A 19,423-nucleotide genomic window follows, 5' to 3' on the forward strand; every position below is an offset into this window, starting at 1 on the left:
ACAGGATACATCCCCGTCCTTGTGATTGTTCTGTGAAGGTTCCCATTCAGTGTTTGAATTTTTGTGCAAGATGAAACTCAAGATACGCATTGCCACCTCATCCCCATCCATCCCCCTAGGCTGCTGCAGTCTCTCTCTGCCCCAAATTGCTGTCCTTCACCAGGTCCCCAACAGGTTCCATGGGTGAGGATCAGGGGATCCCAACCAAAGACCATCCTTTGTGCAGGTACCGCGGACAACAGAAGCCTATGCAGAGGAGGGGAGTGGGGATTTCCTGAGCTCTCTGGTCTGGCAGTGATGCCTTGTCGTGCTTCCAGCCCTCCATGCAACAAAAATAAGTAGCTGTGGTAGGGCAGAGCACTGTTGCTGAGACATCATACTGCCAAAAAAAAAAAAAAAAAAAAAAAAAAAAAGTATATAGAATAAATAGAATTCCTGGTTCTAAAAACACATACTGATAGGTTCAACAAATTAAATTAAATTAGAATTTGTGATCTTACAGATGCTGTTTCTGTGTCTGAAAGTCGTTTTTTGAAAGCACGAGGAATGATGTGTGTTTCCCTGGGAAGGAGCGCAGGTTAAGCGTCGCAGCGCTGTCTCTCTGCTGGCTCTAACTGCTGTTGGGGAGGTGCACGACGGCCTCGAGTTGTGCATTTGCAGAGAAAATATCACACCGGCCAGATGCTCAAGTCTGCTCTTTCTGTGCAGAAAACCCCGTGCAAGGCGAAATACCAGGAAAGCGTTCGGCACATTTTCCCAACGCTTGGTAGAAGTTAGCAGCAAAGCACGATTGTTCCAGTTGGGATCAGACAAACCATTAGCTATCAAAGTCCTAAGTCTAATTAACCCCCAAAATTGACTGACAAAGATCATTCCTCTTCTATGCTGCCTAACCGGTTGTATGTACGCTGGGCATGCAGTACCTAAGTCAGATGCCGCTTTGTTATAATTAGGGCAGCAAATTTTGTTTTCTGTTTGGTACTTGCTGTTACATATTGCATGTAATGTATGGCACTGTTAAGGGAAAAAAATTGGAGTCAAAGTGCCTGGAAAGTTAGGTCTGCTCTGTAGCACTGTGAGATTGTTGACATCTGCCGAGGTTGGAGAGCTCAGTAAGCAGGAAATGGGGTGTCACTCTGAGTGGTAGTTTACCATTATCCTGGCATCCTAATGAAGTGTCTGCAGTGCACAGAGCTTCTGGATGGCATCTTAACGCACGGCTAAGCAAAAGCACTTCTCTCCTTGTCACTGTCATCCATCTGCCTGCACCCTACTGTAGCCAATGGGATGGAACCATGCTACAATGTGCTATAAGCCATTTAGAGTTGCACATTGCATAATCAGTCCCATCAAATATGTAAAAAATGACTATTATTGGTTATTTCCCTCAAACTCTGGCACCTGGAGTTTGATGCATTAAAGTTTAACTTTTGTAACTGCTGTTTTTCTCCCATTAATTCCACATATATTTTTGTTAAATGGGACTGGGTTGCAAACTCATTGTCCTGGGTTTTGCTTATGGATTGCAAAAGTTATATGAATATTCATTGTAAACTCCACTTTATATCACATAGGATGAATTTATCAGTTTCCCATATAGAGAGGTTTCATGCAATTCTCATTTTCTTTTGCAACATCTATTTCTGAGGCATTAATAAAAAGTAAAATCAATTCAGATCACAAATTGGTTATTTTCCTTATAGCAAACATTAGTTAGTTTGAACACTTTTTATAGATTTTTTTTTAAAGCAAGAAAATATTTTACAATGTATCTCCATGAGACAATTGCCTCAGTGTATGACACGTGATTAAAACTGGGAATTTTATGCTGCATACAGTAATATTTGAAAATCCAAAATCCTGGCACTAAAAGTATTACAAATAATTTTTATATAGATATATATATACGTACAAGTCTGTATATTTTACCCAGCGTGACTTGCAGAATATGAAGATTTACCCACTGAAGGAAGAGTTTGGGCCAGTTGACATCCCTGAAAAAAACATCAAGCCAAAACTACACTGTCTTTTAAGCAAATATTCACTCCCTGATAACACCAAAGCTATCAAGGACTGGGGTTAAGCATTGTGTGACAGGGCCAGCTTCTAAAATGGGCAAGAGCAAGATGAATTGGCTAAGTCGGGTGTTTATTTATACAAACAAGAGGGCAGAACATAATTTAGTTGCATCAGGAATTTTTCACAGACATTAAAACTATAGCAAACAGAACAGCGGGGATGCTTGCACAGCAGCACAGTGGGGAAGCTCACAGAGCGTCTGCCCACACTACGGCTGGCTGTAGCCAGCGCCATAAGTCTCACAATTTCATTAGCACTCAAAAATCCACCTAACCCACTCAGTCCCGATTAAAAAAAAAAAAAAAAGAGAGAGAAGAAAGAAATAAGGAAACAAATCAAAAAAGCCCCAAACAAGATCTGTCTTTCTCTCAGCAGCTGAATCAGTCACAAAATGTTGGAAAAAACTCTTGGCTGGCAGATTTTGCTGTAGCAACAGTGTATGACGTTTTAACCACAGTAGAAGTCTTATCCAAAAATACAAAGCAAGGTGAGAAGAGCCCTGGAAGAAAACAAGAAAAGCATGCTACTGAAAAAAAAAAAAAAAAAAAAAAAAAGATTAGATGATAAATCAATAGTTTGATATTTTATGCAGAATCATAAATCATTGTTTTTTTCAGCAGTTCAGATGTGAGGCTTGAGAGCATTAAAAGAAACCATGGCTCGTGATAAAATTAGGCATTAATGTGAGCCATAAATGCCATTTAACATTAAACATGCACGAGCAACTGAAACGCCTGGTAAAGGGAAATGGGTAAAACTATACAAAGTAAATCAGACATGAATAATGCAGCAGGTCTGAGGAGGGTCATGGGTCAGACTCCAGTACCTTACAAAATAATGAATGCATGTCAGGTTAGAGACATACATCCCTTCCTAGCAAACGTGAGTTATTGGAGATAAACCCTGGACTTCCTGTTCTGAAACAAAGTGGCTTGTTGTAAACATCTATGTCCATTTAAAATTAATGATTAAAAGAAAGATTCTGGGGGATTTGCTTAAGTATTCTTTATGGACACGAGTGCTAGAGGTTACTTTCTTCATTCATTTTTAACTAGCCACTGTTAATGTTACAGACACATCGTGTTTTCTTCTATGCTCAAATGTTTATCCAAAGCTCATTTGCAAAAGAGCTTATATAATATTAAGTGTTCTTTCAATGCATTCTTTATTTAAATATAAACAAGAGAGCATCTCCACTGTGTTGCTCTGTTAAAGGAAGCCAGCCCTATTTTTAAAGACAGTAACCCAAATTCTAAATATACGTTCTATGAAAATATTACATAGAATGCCATCTGTGTTCACTTTAGAGTATCTGCTGTAATTATCACCTACAAATTTCTTACAAATTTCCAAAAGAAATGCAAAAAGAATAAATGTCCTCTCATTCTTGATTTTACAAAAGTGATCGTGACTACAATTTTCCTTCTGAAATCTTCACAAAGCGTCTAACTTCCATAAATGGGAATCTTTTCCCCAGAACTTCATCAATTTTCACAATAATAGAGTATAATGAAAGATAGCATTTCACTTTATCAAAACTGGTCTGTTTCATTTCCTAGACTTAGCTGGAGAATTTAGCAGCTGTTCAGAGTGTTTTCCTGCACGACGTATTTCTAGGTTTCATGGCATAGCACAGTGGGCAATGTCTTCTTCATGGCTATTTATATTAATCCATGTTTAAAGATTTACCCTCTCCATTTGAGAATGGTAAAGAAACAGTTCCCTCCCCCCCCCCCCCAAAAAAAAAAAAAAATCACCTTCCTACTTAGGGAACTGAATGGGGAAAATTTCTATGAAACTGGAGCTTTATAGAAGAAAAGCGAATGCATAGGTATTGAAACTGAAACATAAGATCTTGCATCTGATCTGTTAAATATTCCATCAACAAGGTCAAGAGTAAAGACAAGCTCAGCCATTAAACTGAAGCAAGAGTAAGCTTTAATGAAAAAAATAAGAATAAGAAAGAGTAACTAAAAAAAAGGGATAAAAAGAACAGTTTGTCCTCTTCACTTTCTCGAGTGGAAAAAGAAATTATTTTATAACAACAAAAAAAAAAATGTATATAGCATTTAAAAACAAACAAAAAGTATCAACCATTTTAATGAAAGAGTACTCAGTATTTTCATGGAACTATAAAAGGGAGTGAGAATAAGTGTTATGGCAAAAAGCCTGGGCTCAGCAGCTTTGTGTGGGAAATGTTGAAATGTGACTGTGATTTATAATGAGAAAAGGTATCTACAACATACAATTTTCTACCTAGCTGCAAATAATAATTCATAGTGATGTCCCTTCCAGATAAAATACCTTTGCAATGTAGGACTCATGTGGTAAAATGATCATGATAAATGTCAGACCAGTGCAGGTAACGGCTTTACAAACCATTAAGATTAGCTGGCTCTTTTTTTTATTTGATGATAACAGTAACCATGCTGTGACTCTATGTGGTAATAATATCTCAGTACTGATAAATGCCAGAGCCAGGCAGAGGTGTTTATCATTCTCGGTTCAGAAATGCTGACTAAAGTTACCACATGTTGCCTGTTTTTCTTCTTTTAAAATAGGCTAACAATTAACAAATAGGCTGATTTGCAAAATGATTTTTTGTATGATTTCTACGAATTCTGTTCTTCAGTGCAGAGCTAAATCTCTCTTCTCCTCTATGGCAATACCTATGGCATTGGTACAGTGAGACCTACAGTGAAGTTATATATCTTTGTAAATCTCACGGAATGCTGTCTTTGGTTTAGTGACACTGGTTTTTATTTATTTATTTATTTTACAATTAAATCTTACGAGAATCTGTAGGGAAGTTGGTAACTAACCTGATATCTTTCTTAATCAGCACAGAGAGCACAGACACTTGCTTAAAAAGAGTATAATAAGCTCTTACCATACTAAATTTCCTCACACATATTCTATATGGACAAATTGTGAATGTATCCTTGTGAATTTTTCCCAATCCCAGTGTTTTGATCCCACTGAAATCCATTAAGCTTTCCTCAGTGAAAGATAAAACAGAGTAAAATAAAAAACGAGTTTTTATTGAAAATTTGCAGCGGAATAATTTCTCAAAAGAATTGACAAATTGTTTTGTAGGAGTATCAATGAAGAAAGTAGGAGTAAAATGAATAGCAAAATATTTGATATTTCCAAACACAATAAGGTGTAATGCTAGTGATAGAAATTCATAAATATAGGTAGGTTAATTATGATGAGAATAAAGGAAACAAGGACTACATAGGAAGAGTGTCCACCACAGAATTTGGATCACTGGATGAATGTAATTCCGAAGTGAAATTTCACTTAAGTTGTGGGTCTCTTACTACTACTAGGAGATATTAAACTTACACTGACAGTTTAATAGTCTAATAAAAGCATAAAAACGTAATTCTGCAAACCATCCTTTAGATGTAGAGGGCTTTTAATCATTGTAAATTACTCTTGCTCTCAATTAAGAACATGGAAGTTATGATACATTCTGTTTTTAACCACATATTAATTATGGCTTTTCTTGTTAAGATACCAGATGCAGTATTAGGCAAAGTACTATCCTAAATGGCACTCAAAATATTTTTTCTTCTCTTTCCTCTTAGAAATCCAAGACAATGCCACACGCATAAAAGCCGTAAAGACCCTGGTAAAAAAGCTCCCTAGGCCAAACTATGACACAATGGAAGTCCTCTTTGAGCATCTAAAGAAGTAAGTAGAACTGTAGTACAAAATAATTGATAATTTTAAAAGGCATCTCTGTGTGGTGTCCAAATCTTATTGGAAATGTCGTCCAAAATACAAAAGATAATTACATTCTTTGGCAAAACGAAACATGATTTATGGTACCTACGTATATCCTATTTCTGTTCAATACATCGGTACATCTAAGCAAAAGCTGCAGTTTTTCCTCCTTTGGTTCAGTTAGACAGATCAGAATTACTCATGAACACTGAATTGGGCAAATTCACTATGTTCCAGTGTGCAAGTCCGACTTACTCCGACTGCAGTTGGAATTACCTTTGGATCACCATATTTTCATCATCCACGTCCTTGATGTTAATTTTGCTTTCTAGCACTCATGCTGAGGCATGCATTAACAGAAAAATACTTGCTAAAAAAAATATGTTATGAGCTCTTGTATTACCTGAAGAATCCTGGGACAACACAGAGTGTCTAAGAAGTAGTGAAGAGTGACTCAGAAGTACACCTTTCCTCTACTAATGTTGCTGAGATATGACAGAGGCAAAGAAATTATACTGTGAGGCTCCTCCTTATCATTCCTATGCGGTTTCTGCACTCACTGAGTTCAGTTTTTAAGAGGTTTCAGCCCACAAAGTCTACTCATGATCTCATGTTCACCTTGGGTTTGATTTTCATGTTTTGTGGCATTAACAGTAAAAATGAATGTAGACCATGTGCTCTCACAGAAACAGACCTGCAGCTGTTTTACGTGATGAATGACTGTGCAGAAATGGCAGACCACAAGAGAGGGTCTTGTGGTCCTATAAGCATATGAAGGACACGATCCTGTTCCTCCCCTCTTGGCTGTCCAGTATTTAGGACTAACTAGTGCCATTTTGGCACAGACACTTTTCAGCCAAACAACCCTTAAAATGGAAGGGGCTAGGCAGGATTGAGGGACCAGTGCAGTCTCTGTACACAGAGAAGCATTTCATGCCAGGAATGACAAAATGAATGAATGACTCCAAATAAAAGACTGCTCCAAGCTTAAAATGAATGATGCCTTTATGCCGACCATTTCTGTTGCATTCTCCTGACACGTATATATTAAAGATCCTTTAACTTGTCGTGTAGCATCCAGCTGAACAGGCAAAATGAAGTCCATATAGCTGTGGGAATGTCCCTATTTAATTAAGGATGGAAAAATTTTAAACAGGCCATAGAAGGACTTAGTTTGCCCTTGCTGAAAAACGTTTTCTGTGTATTCATCTGCGGTAGCCTGTGCACATATTCTCTCCTTTTGGGGGTTATCTGGAGAAAGATGATAATTTATTACTGTCAATGGAGGACTAATATGGAAAATTATTTCTTGGGAAAAGCCTGTGTGCAAGAAGTGGGTACAGGCTGTCATTGGACCTATACCATATACAAAATTTACAGCATCAAATGTGGCATCTATCCTAACCTGAAGAAAGTTTTGTTACTATGTCTTAGGGGAAAGATATAAGGTATACACAACAAGTCTTTGATCTTACAGTTAAATCACTTGATTGATACTCTGGAGACCTGGGTTCAGTTCTTGGCTTTGAGAGGATATTTGGTGTGACCTTGGGTAAATCATTTAATCTCTCTGTGCCTTGGCTCCTTGTTTACAAAATGATGATAATGCTTCATTTGTCTATTTTGGCTTTTTAAAGCATTATCTGTGAGGGACAGCAATTTTCTTTAACTGTGTATGTATAGAATAACTGGCAGAACTGGACCAAGGTTGGTGTACTGGGCTTTTGCTGTTGTTTGGCATGGTCAGTTTTTTTTTGTTTTTTTTTTTTTTTTAATGGGGGCTAGGGCAGAGAACAAGATATTTCTTGTAATAGAGATAATAAATTACCAATATTTCATATGGGTGTATATTCACAATATCTGGTTTGACTGCTGATGGGAGTGTGAATGCATGGATGTACTGCATAAATAAGCACATGTTCTTACCAAGTATCACTGCAGAAAGCATGGTGAATCCAAAGGTATACCAATGCAATATAGTCACACAGTGATCTAGGGTAGAAAGCTGTAGTATTTAAGCCATCAGAGCATTATGGGTTGGATCTCCTAAGTCTCTCTGAAGGAGGCCAGTCTCCCATGCCACACAAACACATCCCCAGGGAAGGAGAGGACTCTTCCCTGTCAATATGGAAGTAGTAGCAGAATAGATATTCTAAATATCTAAAAATAGGGAAAAGCTAAAATGTTCCCTAGAATTTATAATTAAGAAAGACAAGTCACAATGACCCCATGGCTCCATAAATGGGAATATAGAAACATACGTGCATTACTGTTAGTGGCAAGTTATTTATGTTATTAAATCTGAGGAAGTTCTAGTTGCCAAATATTTGAAAAAACTAAGTAAACTTGTTTAATTTGAGGCATGTTACTCTATATTTGCTTGTGCGGACAGTAGTTCTTGCCCAAGGTGGAACTCATCTTCAAGGGGTTTCTTTTTCGAGAAGTTGAAGGACCTCAGTTATGCTTTTTCTGTGGCAAATGGCTGTTCAGCATGAGAATTCAACTTTAGCCCAGAATGCTGTGTTTATAATAAATTACAGACTACAACAAGGCTGCACTATGGTCCCATTCTGCAGTGCTTCAGTCTGCAGAAACAGTCCAGATTAAGCACGTGTAAATGTACTTCAGGTGAATCTTTCCTTAGAAACCCAGACAAAGCAGCTGATGAGAGAGTAAGAGAAAGGCCTGGCAGCAGGGATTAACATCAGTAACATATATCTTTCTTAAACCACGCCTTCGGAAGTTGCAAGAAGTCAATGTATGAAGCCAGGAGGAAGATTAAATGCTTGTAGTTGGAGTACCTGTTCTTCTGAGTATTTTGAATTTGATGAAAAAAGTCCCCTATTCATTTTGCATAGAATTTATACTGCCACTCATATCAACAGAAGAGAAAATATGGAGCTGAACAGATTTATTGTATGGCTCTTTCCAGTCTAATATAACAAACTGCTTTGTTAGGACTCATGCTGAAAATTATTGAGTCCAGCTACTATTAGGTTTTTACTACCTCTTCCTGAAGATGACCAAATCCAACATTACAACTTATACATGAAAGAAATAACAAACTAATAATAATAATAAAAAGAGTAAGGATTTTTTCAAATAAAGGCTACATAAAACAGGCTGTTCTATTTGAGGATGCTTAGAGTATTTACCTGAATATACAGCCCATATGTTTATGTTCTATACATTTGTGAAACAGTCACACTTCCTCAGGACTCAGCTCTCCCCCGTTACTTGTTTACAAGTGGTTTTTACTCCCAGACAGAGTGAACTAACCACAGCTACCAGATAAAAGCGACAGACCATTCTGCTCCTATTTTGCAGGCATGCACAGGGCATGGGATGATGCAAAAACCTTGCAGTGTCTCTGTGCACAGATGTGAACAGAGACACTGCCCAATAGGACAATATTGTCAGCAATAATTTACTCTCACAACTATAATTCAGGTGAGTCAGAAGGACTTTTCCCTCTTTAAGGATCTCACAGCATTTATGATCAGCACCTAGCCTATTTTTACAACAGCTATCACGCGCCTCTTAGGAAACTGAGGCACCAGAAGCTTAAAAGACTTAAAGACTCCACATAAATCAGCAGTATAACTGAAAAGCCTAGAGAAGGTTGGGGTTTTTTTTTGCATAGAATCCTCTGCAGCGGGTCGCAGACCCTCTCTCTCCCAGTGCAAGATGCATGAGGGGAGGTGGTGGCTGTGGGTGCCTGGCTGAGCCCCATGGGCCGCGCTCCGAGCTGGCGCACAGGCCACAGCTCTGCTCCAGGAGCTGTGTGCCTGCATTACACAGCGCTGTGCCTGAGCTAATAAGCTGCGCTTATTAATGTTAAATTAATGAATCTCAGCCTGCTCTGCTTATTAGGTTGAGCTCCGTGCCACCGCGAGGCAGCTCTGCGGCTCCCAGGCCCGAGCTGTCTCACATCTGACCAGGCTGGAGCACAGGGCAGCCAAGCTGGAGTCTGCCTTTACACATCCATGTGGGCACCTCTGCAAAGGGATGCACTGCAGGCAAAAGCCCTCGCCTTGCTTATTATTCTCCTGCACAGAACAGGATAATACGTGTTATTTACAAAAGTATAAAATGGATGTGGAAATAATTAAACGGGAAGACGGGGCCAGCCTGATGCAACCATCACTCTCCCTTACGTGGAAAGCACTGAACCCAGATGCCCAACTGTGGAAGATATTCTTCCAGCAGCAGCATCTGCCTCCTTGGCAGGCACTTCAGGCGAGTTGTCTGGGGAGCTCTGCAGTTGCCTCTTGGTCTGTCACGTGGATCTGTTACTGTGGCCTATCTGGCTGCCTTGTCCAGACTGAAGCCAATTCATTTCGATTCACCTTTGAATCCAAGACGATCCTTTTTTATGATTATTTTTTTTCTCCATTTTTCCTGTATAGTACATAGCACAGCAAGACGTTTTTATACACCATTTGGGCTTTTTGCCCTTTCGGGGAAAGAATGGTGATTTTTTTTCCTGACTGCCTTCCCCCCACCTAATTCATCCCTGTAACTGTTTGTATGCATTTTGGACATAAGCTCCTCATCAAGAGTAGAATTAATTACCCAAGACATACCCACTATCCAATATACCGTCTAACAAAAGTATTAAGTATTGCAAGATTCATGGTTTATCTGTTTTGAAAAATAACCTTCCCCCCATGCCTGTAGCTCTATGGACAGAGAAAGCACCCAAGCTGAACAACTCAAACGCACACACACCCCTCAAAGCTTGCAACACACGGCAGCTTCATTCTGCAAGGCATTGGCTGCATGCAACTAAATGGACTTATTTCTACCTATTAAAGATTGGAACAAAAAAAAAAAGCCTTGCATAGAAATAAGCCCACAATAGCCTGCGCAGCAGGAAGCGATGACAATGTGATGACAAGTCCAGCAGCCATACCCAGAATTCTGAGGGTAAATCAGAAAATAAAGTTTAAGTAATACTAAGTAGGAGATGTCTGCAAACTTGTTTCTTTCTTTCTTTTTCTTTTTTTTTTCTTCTTTTTTTTTTTTTTTTAGTTGGTGTAGGAAAGATGTAGCAAACATATGTGATTTTCACTCAGTAAATTATGTGTTATATCAGCAGTTTCAAGCAGGTTTACGTACTAAATCTAGGCTCAGAAGAACCCTTTTTTCACATGGCAGTAGAACAGATTACATTAAAAACTGTACAAGTCTTTTATTTAAAATGAAAATATGAAAAATGAAACAGGTAAAAATTATGTAAAGGAAAAAAGCAAGACCATGAATGGAAGGATTATGCCACAAATATTTGTGGAACCTCAGAGAACTTGGGGGGGACTGAAACCCGAAGCATGGATGAGCATTCAGTTTTTACTTCAAGTAAAATGCCCACATTCAGGCATGTGCAGAGGAAAGTTCTTAACCAAAACCATGGGAAACAGGGAATGCTTCCTAAATTATTTCATGACTTAGAACCTTTCTTTAGAATCAGACAACTCAGGAACTGCTCTTGCTCTTTAGACACAGGACAGCAACAAAGAGAAAAGCTGAGCCTTACTCCTACAAACTTAAGGAGCAGCTACTAGAAATGTGAACAGAATAAGCATCATCTGTCATCAAAGCAAGTGGGTGGTTGGTCAGAGTTGGAAGACACTCAGGCACCCCTGACTAACATTTGAAGTTTTGCATGAAGTCAACTGATCTCTCTCTAGAAAAATACATATGAAGGCATGCTCTGTCTGCGCACATGCTTTTCCTCTGTTTCAGCTATAGAAAAGTTTCACAAAGGAGCTGGACCAAGGCCAGATCTTGTCCTATTTACTGTAGCTTCCTTGGGTTCAGTCTGCGGGAAGAGAGAAGAGTTAAACCTATTTCTCTCTGCTGAAGCACATAGTGGCCTACCAAATAGTCACCTTGCTAATTAGTGACTCAAGGCAACATGCACCAGGCTCAAGTGTGCATAGTATAGGAGTAATAATAGTTACTGAATTAAAGGCAAAAAAGAAATCCAGATTTCCTGGAGCACCTTTATGCATTCTCTCTGCGTTCACATTGTGTGGGGGAAGGTGTCTGTGACAGAGGTTTCTGCAGTCATGCCTTGTGAAGTAAGAGACTTTGCAAAGTTCACCCATTCCCTAAAGAGTACATTACAGCTTAGTGGCTTTAAAGAAAAGAATGATGAGGAATTAGAAATGCATTTTCACCTGAGCTTCCTATTTTCATAACCGTCTTTAAAAATATAAACCCTGATTTTCATAACAATCAGACAAATAATTACGCTTGGTACTTTTCAAAGCTACCAAGCTTCAAAATGTAGTGAACTGGTGTATCAGCAAATAACAGAACGATAAAAATAATTAACATAGTTTTAATTTAAATATTTATGATACGGTTGACTCTGTGTCTGTACAGCCCCATTGTGCTAGGTGCAGTACACAAATACAGAGAGATAGAGCCCCTGTTTCAAAGAGCTCCCATTGTTCATTCCACATTACTCAGTATCAAATAATCTCAAAAAGCTTTTCAAACATTAATTAAATCTCAGAACTTCCTTTTTCAGGTCAATAAGTTTTATTATCCTAGTTGTGTAGATGGAGAAAGTGAGGAATGAAGAGAGTAGGGCACTTGCCCATGACTACAGAGTGAACACTTCTCACTTCTACTCTCTGCTGTCTCTCAGCTTCCCCCAGCCCTTCAGCATCTTCCAGCGTATGGCCATATGCATATCCACACTCTGGGCGTACGCGTGCATATGGACAGCACATCTCAGGGAAGGCCAGTTATTGCTAAGTGCTCTTCGTTTAATAAAGACCATGTGGGAGCCCTGCTTCTGGTTTGCACTCACACAAGCTTCAGTAAAATATCACTGGCAAAGTTAATTTATGAGATTTTGTAACCTCTTAATATTGCTTGGGGTGAGCGTTCTTTTCAACTCAATTGGTTTTGTTGGTGAAAATTAAAAATGCTCAATTCATTACAAAAAGGGCTTTTTTCCCCCCCTTGTTTATTTATTTATTTTTTCTATTTTGAGAGATTGAGCCGTAACACATTAATGTCCAGAACCAGGCCATCAATGGGTAAATTGCAGTGCTTTTCTGACTAAAGATACAGGATTTTTCTCACAATAAGGTTGCAAAACAAATAATAGACTTGAAGTTTCTTAAGATATTCATTGAAAGTTTAAAAAAAAAGAAAAAGTCTTTAATGCCAAAATGTCAGTGTTCTGTGTAAAATAATTAATATAACACAATAGGATCTATTCTACTATCGATTGAAAGGGAATTTATGCAGGTAATTCATTAAGGCTGCTGGGAGTTTGGCATGTAAATCCCCCAGCACTTTGATGGGAAAACAGACCCTGACTATTTGATTTTTACTTTTTTCATAAGCCATAAAACACATGCTTTTCAGGGACAACTATAAAAAAAAGAACAAAAAGCAAATACCTGAGCAACTAGGGCAATGGATGCCCCTGCTTTGTGAGACTTCTGAAATGACATCAGAGCAGATTATTTTTCACGCATTGGAAAAGATGCAACAATCATTTCAATCACTGTGTTGAGAGAATCAATATATTTTTTGCTTTCAGAGAGTGGTATTTTACATTCCAGCATTTCCAGGCTATCACCTTCATACATCTCTTTTTGTGCTCAAGTGCACGATTAGTACTTCTAACAGTGTATTGGCCATTCATTTTCTTATGAAGATCTACAAATTCTTGTAAATAAAAGCCAATCGGAAGAAAAATGAAGAGGAAATCTGTGGACTGGAATGCACCCTACTTGTAATGGGAACAAAAAGCTGGCAATGAAATATAAACCTAAATCACTGCAGAATGACCTACTTTAAGGCATTTGCCAAAGAGACAGTGTTTTAGACAGCTCCTCTGAAGTAGCATCTTTATGTCTATGCCATCTACAGATTTATTATTGTGCTTTATAAAAGAAAGAAAGAAAGAAAGAGAGAGAGAGAGAAAGAAAGGAAGAAAGAAAGAAAGAAAGAGAGAAAGAAAGAGAGAAAGAGAGAAAGGAAGAGAGAAAGAAAGAAAAACGAAGGAAAGAAGGAAGGAAGGAAGGAAGGAAGGAAGGAAGGAAGGAAGGAAGGAAGCAAGGAAGGAAGGAAGGAAGGAAGAGGAGGAAAAAAAAAAAGAAAAGCCTACAGTGTGTCTGAACAAAACTAAGCTTTGTCTATAGAAAGATTCCAGTACTGTGGGCACCACACCCACACCTACTGATGTGGTCCAAGTTTTTTCTTTAGGGGCACCTAATTAAGAAACCCTGACTCATTTACATGGATACGTTTGATCTAAATTACACTCTAAACCACACCAAATTAGGAGCATCTGTGAATGCGAAGTGTTTGTTCCCAGTGCCTGGTAGAACAGGACCAGTTCTGGACGGCACATGTTCAAGTGATGAAAAAATATTTCAGTTGTAACATACTTCTGAGACTTACTTTTCCACTAATAATTCATAATGAGTTAAACCAGTATCTCTGCTCAATTATTTCAGGCTGTGGTAAAAAAAAAAAAAATAGTCATTTTACTTTTAAAAGGAGGTGGGTAAAAACATTGTTCAGGGGTTGTCCAGATAAAAGGTCTTCACACAACCATTAGCAGGATTTGAAGCTGTATATATCAGATATACATTAGTCCTGAAGCTTAAGCTGAGGAAAACTCTCTCTGACTGATTAATTGTTGCTCACAGACCAGACATTCTGACATGATATACCTCCTTCTGTTGCAACCCTTCTGTGCCATCTTTCCTGGAGTTCACAAGAAGGTGTCAAACTGATGAGGTGGTACCACACATGCTGATTAAGATGAACAATCCAAGACAGCAAACCAGATCTGAGAGAAGTGCTTGCTTTTGAATTGCTGTTTAGACCAGCTATGTTTTTTTTGCATTCTAGTTGGCCACTCCATTCAAACCAGTGTCCTACAGCAATATAAGAACTTTTATTCTGCTTTTCCCTCTGGGAAAGAATGAGCAGAGGAGGCTACAAAAGCCACTGGTTGCTGTTTGCAGTCTAAACTGACTCAAGAATTAGCCTTACTCTTATTTAAGCCATAGGAGCAGCCCAAGCTCTAGGGAGTGCAAATCTGAATTCCACGCTGTGTTTGCAATTCTCAGACTGCAAGCGCAATTTGGCACAACCATCATTGGGCCCACAATATTTGGCAGCTACCTTTTATTCTTCGCTTCTTTTATGCTTTGTGAATAGTCTAAGTTACATAATACCAGTGACAATTTGTTTATGGCAAACATTAGAGTCACTGTTTTATGATTACATTCAAACTTGAAGCCACATTTTGACATCTAAGGATCATCTTGCATTCTCATATATTATATACAATGAAGGTTTGTGTTCCAGTAAGGGAGGGTAGGAATTTTATAAATAACATGACTCCTTTTGTCTGAAGAGATTTTAATATATTTGTCTGATCTACTGTTTTTGCAGTAGCTAGAATATAATTTGAATATATTAATATTTTCAGCAACTCTGCTCAGGGAGCCCACTTAATAACTTATGCATGGATATATAGATACACTTCAGACAGAGGTAATGTTTTTAGCCCTTATGTTGGTAATACTTAGACACACACAATGAAAGAGTCTGTTCTTTCCTCCTCTTTGTTGTGGGCATGCATTGTGATGGTATGGAGCCAGTGTTCTTTCTGTTGTCTACACAGCCTGGATTCAATAAGCAGTTATATATGCATATTATGACAATGTGGTCAAGGAAACCAGATTTTTTTACTATACCTTCATGTGTCTGTACAGTATAAAATCTGGTATTTATTTTTCCTGTCCTCATTCAATATGTTAACAAAATCATAATTTGATACAGGTTATGTTCACTTTATAATTAAAATTATAGATTTAGATGAAAATACAGCAAGATGTTGGTGAATGGAAAATATTTATCTTTCTGTACATTATGCATTATGGTGCAACGTAAAATCAGAAATCTAACTCCAGCCAAGCTTATGCCTATTTCCCTCCTCCCCTGGTCCCCAAGATGCCACTAATCACTTCTTCTAAGCCGGGGCTTCTACACCAATCTCAGTCCCATCACTAGATGACATTGCCACATTCTCTCCAGAGCGCTATTGTGGTCTTCAGAAATGCTTCTGCACCACATTCCTGTCACCGTCACAAAGCAGAAGGGGAGTAAGGAGAGGAGAGCTGGGGCAGACCCCACTGGCGGTTTTGCATGGGGCAAGAGTGGGCCTGAAAAGCTTAGGAGGACAGGATGGATAAGGGGACTACCTCATAGAAATGCTTCATTATGTTTGTTGGCACGGAAAAGAGGAGAGAGGAACAGGGATGGACCAAATGGCCAGGAGAGTTTTGTGATCTTCCCTTTCATATAAACACTTTCAAATAATATCATTACTACCCATGATCTCACTTGGATTCCTTAGGCATGTAAGGGACCTAACCTAGACCATCCTCAACTGCAAGTTTCAGATATACTTGTAAGCAACATACTCATATTCCCAGCTACTCAAGATGAGTTTGTTTGTTTGTTTGTTTGTTTTAACCTATGCAGCATTCTCACGAGATGTACTCCTAGAATTATATAAAGCAAAGACATAATATCATTTTAAATTCCATAGAACTGTCTTCAATTAAATGGAACTGAGTACATCTTTTAGATTTCTGTCATACTAACCATCACACTCCAAAGAATCAGTATTTTCAAAAACTTAGCAGGTTTTCCGAAAATGCTGTGATCGTGTTCTATCCATTAAGTTCTTAATATATTTGCTAATAAGGCCTCAAATATCTTTCGCCTTGGTAAAAGGGTGTTTTGAGTCATTTTTTTCATCTAAGTTATGATGGAGAGATTTCATGCGGACACTGCTTTTTGAACAAGGTTTAACCAAGTGTGATGACTTTACCATGATACAAAAATCAACACTGAACCTCTGGTTTCTGAGTCCTTCAAAGTCTGTCAAACGTGGTCTGGGTTAGGAGTACTAAGTGAGTTGTGTGCATCCTCACTGGCTTTTCTAAATTTTGACTTTGGACAGGATCAGAAAGAAGCAGATAATTGCAAGTCTGACCATTTGAAGTGAACAATGAGCTTCGGAGATAAAAGAAAAAGACTTGAGAGAGGCAGAGCTGTCTACATAGAGAACTAAAGACTTTGGTAAAGTGTAAAGTAGTTAGTTCAACAGTCATCTGCTAATAGTACGCATGTGAAAAAATGCTTGACTTAAAAATGAACAAATAAGAAAAGCAAAAGCCAGTTTAAACCTAGAAAATATCACAGAACTTAATGTACTGCAAAGGGTGCATCTTAAAAAGAAACAATATATGAAAAATCCTGCACTCCAGGCAGTTCATGCATTTAGTGCAGTGGACTATACACGTGCACAAAAAATAAACATCAAGCTAAGGTGAGTGGACAAGACAGACAAAGTGTAAGTAGAAAAGACAATGCTGACATAGTAAATTCATTGCTCAAGGGCTAGTAAAATGTAAATAAGTTTAAAGAAATCAAAGACTCATGGCACATACTCACTAGTGCATTTAAGAGATATATTCATCCTACTCGTGTTCAATATCAGTGCTGAAACAATCGTGATGCTGGGAGGCATGTTAAAGCATCTTTCAAATCTGATACAAATACAGTACATATATGTTGCACTTGTAGCTTGTGGAGAGCTCAGAACTGAACATGAACGACTAGGAATCCTGGTTGAGGTCAGATCCCATATAAAATCATCTCTATTGGGCAAAGCACTGGGTCAGGAAGACTTTATTTCAAAGAACAAGATAGTGATAGTGTGTAAAAAGACCAGGTTTTAGATTAAGGACAATTAATAGACCAATATTCAGAGGGCTCTGCAGATTTAAAAGGACAGGAAACAAAGCAATTTCTGAAGTTATTGCATATTTAGGACCTCGCGGAAAAAGAAACTATCAGCAAAAGTTTGTTCCCTGACTTTAGTGAAATTTTTTGCTACATTCTCCAGTTTCAACACCAAAACACTGGTTGTCTCACAAAACTGAATAATTTTCTCCTGATGCTGGACAAAAACAATGTGCTGTGAGCAAAACACAGCTAAGTTTGGCACAAGAGGCTCTGGGCTCTCCAGAAAAGATGGATTTCTGAGCAGGTTGGCCAAAGTTTAGCATCTCCATTCAAAATTCCAACCAGTTGTCACTTTGGAGCTGTAAGTCATGTCAGGGCTGAGCTTGTACTGTCAGTTGGATTACTGTAGCAGAAAAGTGCTATAATTGAAAGCTGCAAGAGGTTATAGATTGAACATAGTCAAAAGCAATATTACCACTCAGTAAAAGTAGATATCATCCCAACTGAGAATATTTAATATTATACAAAGTGGAATTTGGATTTCATTCTACTCCTGGTCGGTGGGAGGTTTGTGAGTGATTTTCATAGAAATCAGAATTTCAATCACTGTCAAGAGAGATGCAGCAAAGGGTGTGATTAAGCAAGCAAAGTTAAAATAACTGTTAACTATAGGCTTCCAAAATAAATTTTCTGAACATGGACTTATATCTAACTCAGTGTTTTCTTAATGTAGCAACACAAACAGCTCTGCTGGGGAACAAGGCTTATAAAATTGTGCTAGTAGAGCATGGTTAGGGTTTGCAGGCACCCTTCCACCTGAGCTGCTCTTTAGAAAGAAGAGTAGAGATTACTGGAAGTAGTGCATGATGCTGGCTGGCAGAGGCACTAAATTTACTGGGAGGAGACAAGATGCTATCATATTAACTCTCATCGTCCTTTTGTTTTTCTTGCTACTAAATCTGAACCAAGCAATGCAATTTTTGTGCATCTGTGAATAAAGCTCCATAGGGTTTCCTTTGTGTTTTCCTCTGCTTTGGGTGTGCTGTAGAAAGGCAGCCTCTTCCACCAACTCACTGAAATGCCTGAATTACCAGCAGAAATGGTGGCTCTGCTTTGTTTTTGCAGCATATTTTTTGTTTGTCCACTACTGAGCATGGTATGTCGAAGCATCAGTGTCCCCATCCAAAAAATGCTGCTAGAATCATTAATCCAACTTTATTATGAGACTTTTGCTTTATGGAAGAGTATCAAATATTATTAAGACAAAGACAAGAGGATAATAAGGAAATGTGTTGTTTTTTTTTTTTTCCCCTTGCTGACCTACTTTCTAACCTCACTTTAAAATTTTGCATTGATTTTAATTATGCTTAATCTAAAGCTGAGCTCAAAAATCTAGCAGGCTTAAGCACTGCTTTTTAGTGATTTTTCTCGCCTGTCAGCGTTCCTCAGGCATTCTTTGCTACAGTTAGAAGTTTATTTCCAGCCCAATGCAAAGTTGACAGAGCTCTCAATCCATGGAGAGCATCCAGCATGATCACTGCACAAGGCGTGAGTTCAAACATTACCTTGCTCAGCTCAGCCTTGTGCACAGCGTTCTTCACAGAACAATCACAGCCCTTTTCTCATCAGCGATAGCCAGAGGCAGTAATAAGGGTGAAGGATATCTATCATGAAAAGTCCAGCGTCAATGTGTTCCCCCAATTTATTTACTGACCTTCAATGCAACAGGCATACTCCTGACCCTCATGAGATGAAGCCTAAGGGGAAATGGCACTGAGCACCAATTCCATATCCTGTTGTTCTGTGG

At 38.5% G+C, this 19,423-nt stretch overlaps 1 protein-coding gene across 4 annotated transcripts in view; it reads left to right on the forward strand.

Annotated features, from left to right (window-relative positions):
- Positions 1-19,423, forward strand: part of ARHGAP15 (Rho GTPase activating protein 15) — a 315,622-nt gene that overhangs the window by 286,403 nt on the left and 9,796 nt on the right. For all 4 annotated transcript variants that reach the window (XM_085227838.1, XM_085227840.1, XM_085227841.1 and 1 more), the window contains one exon: positions 5,673-5,778. In XM_085227838.1, coding sequence (XP_085083964.1) covers positions 5,673-5,778 — 106 coding nt within the window. The remainder of the gene's footprint in view (positions 1-5,672; positions 5,779-19,423) is intronic.

The sequence above is a fragment of the Meleagris gallopavo genome, chromosome 7 (assembly GCF_905368555.1).
Source record: "Meleagris gallopavo chromosome 7, MGAL_WU_HG_1.1, whole genome shotgun sequence".
NCBI classification, from domain to species: Eukaryota; Metazoa; Chordata; class Aves; order Galliformes; family Phasianidae; genus Meleagris; species Meleagris gallopavo.